Here is a 10489-nt window from a genome sequence, read left to right as displayed (position 1 = left end):
ATCAATCAAATAGGTCATAACTTCTATTATTTTAAAATATTTACAAAAAAAAAAAGCATAATAAATTTGGGTCAAACACCACCTAACTTTCGTGGGATAACTACAAGAATAATAGCCTGTTTGGCCAAGCTTCTTTTTAGCTAAAAGTGTTTCTTCTTTTTTTGCCAAAAGCACTTTTGGCCAAAAATTGAGGTGTTTGGCCAAGCTTTTGGAAGGAAAAAAAATGCTTTTGAGGAAAAGCAAAACCAGTTTTGGAGAAACAGAAAAAAGTAGTTTCTCTCCAAAAGCATTTTTTTGAGAAGCACTTTTGAGAAAAATACACTTAGAAGCAGTTTTTTAAAGCTTGGCCAAACACTAATTGTTGCTCAGAAGTGTTTTTCAAACTAATTAGTCAAACACAAACTGCTTCTCACCAAAAGTACTTTTGAGAAAAACACTTTTGAAAAAAAACATTTCTCAAAATAAGTTGATTTTTGCAGCTTGGTCAAACGGGCTATAAAAGTAATAGATTTTTATTGTAAATCTTTGTCAATAACCCATAAAGATGTGGACGAATTATCAGACAATATGCACAAAATTAAAGATTTAACTTCTTTATTGTCAGTAGCCTTTTGTGGGCTGTGTTAGAGAGCCAAATATAATCTATAAAATATGATAATAAAAGAGACGAAAATTACCTCAAAAAAATCCGCGTGCAGATGTTTTGGATTGTAATGGTGTGAATACAACGAAACTGTTTATATAGAGGCAATATATGTGTTTCATTAAGCGTGGGATTGCTATGGATTTGGGACTCTAAGAGTATGTGGGATTCTATTATTGTTTTATATAATTTCCCACCAAGAATTAGTATAGTATTAGAACTTTACATTCGCTTATTAGTTTTGAAAGAATTCTATCATTATTTGGTATCAAATTCCTCGCTAAATATTAGGCAAATTATTGTTAGATTACTATTTTATCCAATATAGAATTATCTTTGTAATAAAATATTTAAGAGTATAAAAGTCGATTAATATTTTAAGGATATTTTAGCCATTCAACATTTAGCATGAAATATTTGTGTTTTTATAATAATATAGATAGATATAGATATAGATAGAGATAGATATAGATATAGATATCGATAAATATTATGCATACGACTGAACCAAGAACCTGCTATGGACATGGACCTCACATAATAAGCATTAGTCCAAACCAAATTTTTGACCCCACTAATCTTGCTAGTAAGGGACCCAACTTCAACGGTCCAACCTACACGCCACTTTGTAGTTTGTATAGATTATCGCAATAATATTACGTTATTTCCTATGCTCATACTTCACTATATATATAGCAACCCTCATCTTCGACACAATCACAATCACAATCACACAAATTCTTCTTCTCCAATTCTCTTGCGTAGTTATCAAGCAAATTAGATCAGACATGGGTTTGAAGGTAAAATGTCTTTAAATCCTTTATATTCCGTTTTCCACTTTTATTTTAATTGGTTTGCTATTTTCGTGGTTTGATAGATCTGTAGTTTTGTTGGTCAGTTATGCTATTCTTGTGAGTACGTCTTGTCAATTAAAAAGCCCCCGACATAATGATTGGACGGTAATTACATAGTTGAAATTTCAGTGGTTGGGTTGATCTGTTAATTGTCGTTCAAGAATTCTCGCTTAGCAGATCGGACACTGGTTCAGATTAAATACTAGTCTAGGGTGATGTATTTATGCTATACTATACTATCATTAATGCTAATGGTCAAGATTTAAGCACCTAATTAGATAAAAATAGTTGGATGCAATGGCAGATGAGCCGCGAATTGTCATAGGAATTTGTCCTCTACATGTTTGGCCTTCCATATATTGATGTATTGTCTCCGGCACAGTAGTAGTCCACAATTTCGATGATCTTTTGAAGATTTCATCTGATGAGAGTGTTTTTTCTTTTGGTTTTTGAGATAGTTGATATTATTGGCTATATATGGTGTATCTTTTGAAGCTTAAGTTGATGAGTAAAGCCAGGGAGCACCATTTAGCTAAATATGAATCATAAGGAACTATTAATTAATAGTAATGAACAAATTATTGTTTCTTGAATTTATATGATGCTACATGGACCTCCTTCTGTGTATAATTTAACAGAAGTTGAAGGCTTCCTCTTTACCATCCTATTTTATCAGATTGCCTAGTCTGGGTACTAGTTTACATTCAGTTGTCTAAAACCTATCATTTCCCCTCCGTGCTTCATTAAATCGGGTAAAGAAAATGGAAGAAAGGCTCAACTTATGTTCAGCCTGGCTTTGAATTCTTTCTGCTGTTCATGGCTAGTGGCTGTAATTTTGCCCGTCCTATTTATAAGTGGCTAGAAGAATTGTTGGTTGGCCAATTGCTTTCCACTAAAAGGATTCCTATTGCCACCAAGTATATAGGCTACTGAGAGCATTGGCGGAGCCACACGTATTCAAAGGGTGTCAAGTCACACCCCTTTCCCAGAAAATTACATTGGGTAGCTAGGTAAAAGATTTTTTTTTTCTATATACTATATATTGATTCCCCTTGACTTTTCCGTAGGTTTACTTCTTTATATTTTGATATCCCCCCCCCCCCCAAATTCTGGCTCCGTACGCTAGCCAAAACTTCAGTAGTGAAAGATTGAAAGTTTAGAACTGGATTGTGGCCGAATGATAGGGTAACAGACGGAACAGAGCAGTAAACAAAAATATGAGTGTCATAAGAATTACTCATGTTATCTAAAAGGTTATTTCTGGTTCTTCATTGTGGTTTGTAAATAGTAGTATTTGAAGAACTGAACGATAAAACATAGATCACAGACTAATGTGCTCTAATTGTAACATGTTGGAAGCAAAAGATTGGCCAAGGGGGTCTTTACAATGTTGAGGAATGAATGTATTATTTGTGCCTCTCTTGACTAACATTTTGCAGATATTCTTTGGACTAACTATGAACTGACGCACCATATGAATTTAAACATATGTATTTGGATAGCAAACTCTTCGTAGATGCCGATAAAGCACTCAATTTGTATCATAGATTTCCATAAATTCGGTTTTGGCGTTGGAGCTGTTGTGTTTATATAGATTTTTTTTGTTAGTTGCGCTCTCATTTTATTGAACCACCAACTATGTGCTTCTCCACTATTAAGGTGGAGTTACGTCCTGATTTTATCATGAAGAAAGTATACCTGGAAGATAAAACTTTGAATCTACTGCTAGCCATACCTTTTGCTGAAACATTTGGGTTTCAGGAGGATTTTGAAGAGCACGCTGAGTTGGCTAAGACATTGCCAGAGAGTACTTCCAATGAGAACAAGCTTATTCTTTACGGGCTTTACAAGCAAGCAACTGTTGGCAATGTTGACACAAGTGAGTATTATGTATTGAGCATTTGCACTTATTGATCTTCATGTCTCAAGCTAGCTATGTGATGTTCTTACATGCATTGTGTATTGATGGGCAGGCCGTCCTGGTATGTTCAACATGAGGGACAGAGCAAAGTGGGATGCATGGAAGGCTGTTGAAGGTAGGTGATCTCTATAGTATTCATATTCACTACCTTCTTTCTTGCGAGACCTTGCTTTTCCCTTGAGGAAAAACACAAATAACGAGACTATATCTATGGCAGGAAAATCCAAGGACGAAGCTATGAACGACTACATCACCAAGGTGAAACAGTTGAAGGAAGAAGCTGCTTCAGCATAAGCTCTATCATCTTTTGTTGCTAAATTGTTGTTGGACTATGTAATCTTATTTACCAATGGCTTGCCTAATTCCGTGCTGCGAAAGAATGCTACTATTATTTATGTTTGAACCTTTTATCAATAAACCAAAAAAGAAGTTTGAACTTGGTTTCTTTATATTGGGGAATTGATAACTTGGTTGAAACCTGATTGAACTGCTCCTAAAATTTTCAGAGTAGCTATTACCCCTTGTTTGTTGGTTGCGGTTTATCCACTTGTTCTACTTCTTTATTCATTAAACTCATTTCTACCAGCTCCCAAGTTAATTCTTTAAATGTCAGACGATGAATAGTTCTATATTTTCAGTCATTGTTTACGAATATCTTCAAATTCATCTGTTATTTGGTTGTATAACCGCAAGGAACTCGTATGATGTCAAGAAAATTTTGAAGACCTATTTGAACATAAAACCATGTATCACAAAATTAGCCTTGCCAAAATGCAAACATCTTCAACTGACTCATTTTGAGGATTTGAAGACCTACACTCCAATATAAATGAAGACCTATTTGAACATAAAACCATGTACCACAGAATTAACCTTTGCCAAAATGCAAACATCTTCCAATTGAAGATTTTATTAAAAGCTTGTTGTTTCGTAGTCTATTAGATCATTACATTGGGAGATCAGAAAGGAAAACAGTGTAAGAATTGAACTCACTTATCAGTGTCACTAGTTGTCGGTAGTTCAGAAACTCCTATAAGTGCCACTAGCTGTTGGTAGTTCAGAGAGAATTGAACTACTATATTTATTTCTCTTTCCACAACCATTTAATGTTTGTCAGATTTCAGAAGACATTTATCCAGTTGCTTAGGACCATACCATCCCTTTCAAGCTAGAACAAGTATTTAAAGCCTCAATAGAAAGACCAGGACCAAGAAAAATAGTAGTAAATGATAAGCATCCACATCAGGAATAGTGACATCCATCAATAATTCTGTCAAAAATAAATCTTCATGCCATACTCTTTACTAGTTAGCATCAATAGTTTGGGCTCATTATGCACATTCAGTTGGAAAGAAGTCTGACCATTCTTGATATTTCTTGTTAACAGAAAGGAGCTATACACCATTTCAATAGGATGGATGACAAATTCATCACTATATTTTTGAATCATGATTTCATTTAAACTGTCAACACATGAACAACTATTGAACAAAAGGATATCTAGATATATAATAATCCCTTACACGAGCAGCACCATCGCGGGAAAGGATTCCCTCAAGATCCCCAATAATTCTTGCCAGCCATATCTCTAAATTCCGTTGGATTTCTTTTAAGTTGTTACGGATGGAGTCAAAGGATCGCTTAGTAGCTAGTTGGGCTTGACCTTCAAATTCATCCCCATAATAACTCTTTCCGCTGTCCGTTTGTAGCACCATTAGCTTCTGACCAGTTTCAGATGCACGCTGCTGAAGTCGAAATGCTTCAAGCAAAAATTCTGTCTGTCTTTGGGTCCGAAACTCAGGACTCAGATTGGGTTCACCAGGATCGCTGGCCTGCTGTTATGAGGATTATCGTTATCAGCAGTATGCTTATGTAAGGCCTAGTGTTGTGCGAGCTAAGAGTATAAACCGACATCTAAATATGCACATGTAATCAAGACTAGTTTATTCCCTTCTTTCAACAAGTCCAATAGATAAATCTTATTGATGCATGAGGTAATCCATTTCACCAAAAATAGAAGTGTTATACGTATTTCTTGATCTCTATTTCTTTGCAAGAAAGAAACACCATATTGTCCAATCTCAGAGAAACATAAGCATGCATGCAATAAGCTTTCAAATCGATGTACTAAAATTTTCAGCAATAAGCTTGCAATAATTACCATTCTTCTGCATAGATCATCGATCTTGCCAGCAAGAGCTTGGTATCTCTTGACCTGTTTTCGCGTTGATGATGGTACCTTAGATAGATCTGTCTTTCCAATCCTTTCCAAATTCAGTAGCTCCTGCTCAAGTAACTTTAATTTGGAGGAGACTCCTGTTGATTCACCATCTATCTTCCAAGGGGCCTCCCTTCTAAGAAAGCAAAAAGTGATCACCCTTGTTAGTTCCTACAACCTCAAATTGCAAATGTCAAACCATGTCATCTCTAAACACAGAATGTTTACCTTGCAACAAAATGCTTTAAATGGTGAAGTGAATCGGCAGAATCATACTGCATATCCTGCATTAAGAAAACACATTTTATTAAGACCCAATGATAATTCCCACCTAACTACCAAGCTGGTTATCTACTAAGATAGTGAAATGCTTCAATTTTCCTCAGGAACCAAATAAATGAAAAGCTCGCCAGTACCAGGGTTAAGAAAATCTAGATCTATAAAAGGGTTTCATTCTCAGGAAAGGAAGAAATGGCAGGCACAAATAGACTGTGTGATCTCTACCTAGTCCAGACTTGGCGCATTCACCTAGTATAGGTAAAAATGTTTCAGTAATTAGTTATGAATGGCAGCCCTGCAGAGTTAAAGTTTCATTTGAGGAACTAGTTTAAAACGATAACATATACTATTACATTACAAAAGATGACGTTGAAGTTAGACTGTTAGAGAGATAAAGTCCAGAGAGAGACGAGGGCAAGATACAGCTAGCAACAAGAAAAGGAAAGGACATCTTTCCATTGAGGTTGATGAATCTTAAACAGATATATAACAGATCAACTAGATGTTGACTGATAACAGCCCATTCTTTGCTGATATAAGGAGCCATTTTAACCAGATTACTGTTGAACTTGCAACCAAAGGGGATATATAATTGGATGTCATTACTTGGTGGGAGTTCGGTGTTCTATGCCAACAAGATAGTTTCTGGAGCTAATCTGTATACATTAATTTGAGCTTCCTATATAACAGCCTCATCGAAATACTTAACAAAGAGGGACCATTCTTGAAGCCAGAATTGCAAAACTCTAATAAGACAAAAAAAAGGTGAAAGAAGAAAAGTACGAAACAATGACCTAGTTTTCAAGCAGTGGTCCAAAACACCAGTATATGGTGAAAAAAATTAACAGTTAAGGTGAGTTTCATCTTTTGTAAAACAGAACCATATCCCGGGAAGTTTGAAGTTCAGTAGACACCAAGAAGATAAAGCCATTCAAAATTATGGATAACAATGACAGGAGTCTCAACAAAAAAGACAAAGCACAAGACAAGTAGGAGAGGTAACTGAGTACACTAAACTACAGATTTCATTAATAAGCATCTCAGAATGTAATCATCATATAATTCAATTTCAATTTGCCGCTGAAGTACTCTCCTGCATCAACTTTCATTTCAGCTTTTTTTATCATAAAAGATTAAACTATGAACAACGGAATGTTCCTCTGAAATTTTCAGGTATTTGAAAAAGGGTATAGAACTTCACCAAGAACTCTTTATTACTACTGCAACATTGGTCAATACTTCAGCCACATTCTTATAAAATTTCTTTAACTCAATTTTCTTCATCCCAACATACCTCTGGCTCATTTTGTTCATCATATATCTTATACAAAAACAAACAAAAAAAGAAAACAAAAGGCATACCAGGTGGTAATCTAATCTAATCCTTTTAGTACCATCCTAGTCAAATAAAAGCACTTTTTTCCCCAAAGTATCACCATGGAAAACCAAATATAAGACAAACACAAAGGAGACAAACTTAGTCATATTTTTTTCTACATGAAGATCATTCTAGCAAGGACTTTGTGGTTTTTAACCACATTATGAAAGCACCATAACCCCAAATATAACTAACCAAAAATCTTCAAATGAATGAATCATACCTGCTGCCAAGGACTAGCTTTTTCAGCCCAAAACTTAGAAGCAGAATTCAAGTATTCTGAATTGAACCCATTACTCTGTCCATAAACACCACTCATTTGCTCAGAATTAGGAATCCCATTACTCAAGTAACACTCTTCCATCCCTACCCCTAAATCCATCCCTTCTGATATCCCAACTTTCCCAAACCTCAAACCCATTTCAGCATAGCAATCCCCAACACCCTCGCCAACATCTCCACTCGTACTATTTTCCATCTCACAACAACCCCTTCTACTCATGAAGTTCAACATTTCATCTCTTTCACTGATCTCCCTTTTCAGCTCCTCAATATTAGCCCTTAACTCACCTTCCACTTTCTCAAACTCCTCAACTCTTCCTCTTAACTTTTCAATCTCATCAGCACACTCATCAATCTGCTGCAAAAGCCTCTTCTCTTCTTGCTGCCAAGCATGTCTATGACTTGCAAAGATCTCCACAACTCTTGCATTTGCCTTTGAATCCTCTTTTCTACGAGAAAGTAACTGCTTTAGCTGCTCTTCTGTCTCAATGAGCTGAAAAGTTAGCTCCTTGCTCCGGTTCTGAAGCCTTGGAATCAAAGAAATTGCATTCTGGGGTAAAAAACCAAGAAAGATTGTGAAACTGAGACCCAAATAGGAGGACAAGAACTTCTCCAAGTGTTTATTGTTGGGGTCTAAGGTGAAAGGGCAAATGGGTTTTTCTTGTTCTTGTTCTTGTTCATGTGCCGCCATTACTGCCGAGAAAGTTGTCTTCAGTGAGTGGGGGAGTTTTTGAGGTTGCTTTTTTGGGTTCACCTTTTCTGGTTTGGTTTTTGATGATTTCTACTCGAAAGTCCCTTTTGGTTTGAGCTCCCCACCATGTGACTTTTTGTAATTGTGGTCTCTTTGCTAGTTAGTCCTTTTCCTTGTTTTTGTAAATTTGTGATAAATGATTTTTGGGATTTAAGTGAAAAAGAAGAAAGTGGATGTTAAACTCTTCAAGAAACTCCAAACAATTGAAGTGACTTTTCATTTCCAAATATGTGGATTTAGAAATTTTCTTTCAGATAAAATGGCAATAAGTTCAATGGGATTTAAGTATTTATCTTCTTGATGGTAGCCCTTCTTTTGAAAAACGACGAGTTCAAAGAAATATAAGGTTCTAATTTTTGTTGGGATCAAAATAGCACGGTGGATGAGCAAGTTAATAAAGTAGACCTTTGAGACAAAAAAAAATTATACGCTAAAATAGAATATTATAGAAATGTTTGATCAATTGACCTACATATAAAAACTAGTATAAAAATATAAAATCTATTGAGAGAAAAATCTCTCGTAAACGAGACTCTTTAATGATTACATTGCGGATGGTAACAAGAAAACGTCAATTTATAAAAGTACAAAACTTTTCTTCCACGAAAAGTATAAGACATATAAAAGAGATTTATTCCTTTTAGGAATATTTTTTCCTTCCTTCGAGAAAAAAAGTCCTAATAAATAAAAAATTTAGGGCAAAAACCTAACAATTTTGTATTTGAGAAGTTAGTTATATCAACTCATCCACTTCTCTTAATGTAACCTCACTATCCAAGAGGAAAAACTTGTATATAAGTTAAATATTGAACTTCTTATTATCATTTTAATTTGTGACTCTTAGGATCAAACGATTTTAAAAAGCAGTGAATTCTAATACGTTATTTATCGTATATAAGAGCATACATGTGTACTATCTACTAGCTGTCAAAAATGAAAGTTTAATCGTTGACGGGTTTGTTATCTCCTTTCTTCTTCTTCTTCTTATCTTAAGAAAAAAGGGAAATTAAGAAAATCTCTCCCTTTAGAGTAAATTTCATTTAACTTTCTTAATCTTTTAGATTTGAGAAACAATATTCTGTTCGTACTTTGAATAGAACAGTGGATCCCCTCATCTAAAACCAACGATGAAAATTAGCTATTCATTGGATGTAATTTCAGAATGTAAAAATGCTCTTAATTATTACAGAGATTCTATACGTTTTTCTCATAAATTAAAAAGCGATATATAATACCTAACAACAATAACAACATACCCAGTAAAATCCCACTAGTGGGGTCTGGGGAGAGTAGATTGTACATCTTAGCCCTACCCCAAAAATGGTAGAGAAGTTGTTTCCGGGAGACTCTCGGCTCAATCAAGAGAGACAATAATATCAGAAAAGAAACAAAAGAAAAGACATGTAACAACAAAAGATGCCAGAAAGAAAATAACACAACGAATAAGTGAAAGGACAATAACACCAAACTATACAAAATAACAATGTGAACACAACATAGATTGCTAACAAACCTAAACAAAACTCTATCAGACTACCCGGTCAAAGAGGGAAGAACTCTCGACTACCCCTAGCCTACCACCTTAATGCTCGACCTCCACATGTTCTTATCAAGAGTCATGTCCTCGAAAATATGAAGTTGCGTCATATCTTGCATGATCACCTTGCCCCAATACTTCTTAGGCCGGTCTCTGCCTCTTCTCGTACCTGCCAAAGACAACCGCTCACACCTTCTAACCGGTGCATCTAGGCCTCCGCACGTATCCGAACCATCTAAGTCGCGCTTCCCCCATCTTGTCGTCCACGTGAGCCATGCTCACCCTCTCCCGAATATCTTCATTTCTAATCTTATCCAGCCTAGTGTGCACACATCCATCTCAACATCCTCATTTCTGCTACTTTCATCTTTTGTATATGTGAATTCTTGACTGGCCAACACTCAGCTCCACACAACATGGCCGGTCTAACCACCGCTCTATAGAACTTACCTTTGAGTTTCGGTGGCACATTCTTGTCATACAAGACTCTAGACGCTAACCTCTATTTCATCTACCCTACCCCAATACGGTGCGTAACATCCCCGTCGATCTCCCCATCTCCCTGGATAATTGACCTTAAGTACTTAAAACTTTCTCTCTTGAGGATGACTTGTGAGTCAACTCTG

At 35.7% G+C, this 10489-nt stretch overlaps 2 protein-coding genes across 3 annotated transcripts; one reads left to right on the top strand and one right to left on the bottom strand.

The window, feature by feature from the left end:
* Positions 1-1292: 1292 nt before the first annotated feature.
* Positions 1293-3867, top strand: LOC107787145 (acyl-CoA-binding protein). The gene is made up of 4 exons (XM_016608668.2): positions 1293-1443; positions 3259-3376; positions 3471-3533; positions 3636-3867. The coding sequence occupies exons 1-4, from the start codon at positions 1432-1434 to the stop codon at positions 3710-3712; spliced, it is 270 nt and encodes an 89-aa protein (XP_016464154.1). The 5' UTR covers positions 1293-1431; the 3' UTR covers positions 3713-3867.
* An 861-nt stretch (positions 3868-4728) lies between these two features.
* LOC107787144 (uncharacterized) lies at positions 4729-8411 on the bottom strand. 2 transcript variants are annotated; one of them, XM_075252940.1, is made up of 4 exons: positions 7517-8411; positions 5865-5920; positions 5580-5772; positions 4729-5250 (listed from the first exon to the last, which is right to left on the bottom strand). In XM_075252940.1, exons 1-4 carry the CDS (start codon positions 8264-8266, stop codon positions 4900-4902), a joined length of 1350 nt encoding a protein of 449 aa, XP_075109041.1. In that variant the 5' UTR covers positions 8267-8411; the 3' UTR covers positions 4729-4899. The 2 variants fall into 2 exon arrangements, with proteins under 2 accessions (XP_075109041.1, XP_075109038.1); XM_075252937.1 differs by having other exon boundaries at positions 4729-5253; positions 7517-8410.
* Between the last annotated feature and the right edge of the window lie 2078 nt (positions 8412-10489).

This window comes from Nicotiana tabacum, chromosome 1, assembly GCF_000715075.1.
Source record: "Nicotiana tabacum cultivar K326 chromosome 1, ASM71507v2, whole genome shotgun sequence".
Classification (NCBI taxonomy): domain Eukaryota; kingdom Viridiplantae; phylum Streptophyta; class Magnoliopsida; order Solanales; family Solanaceae; genus Nicotiana; species Nicotiana tabacum.
This window is presented reverse-complemented; position numbering and strand designations above follow the sequence as displayed.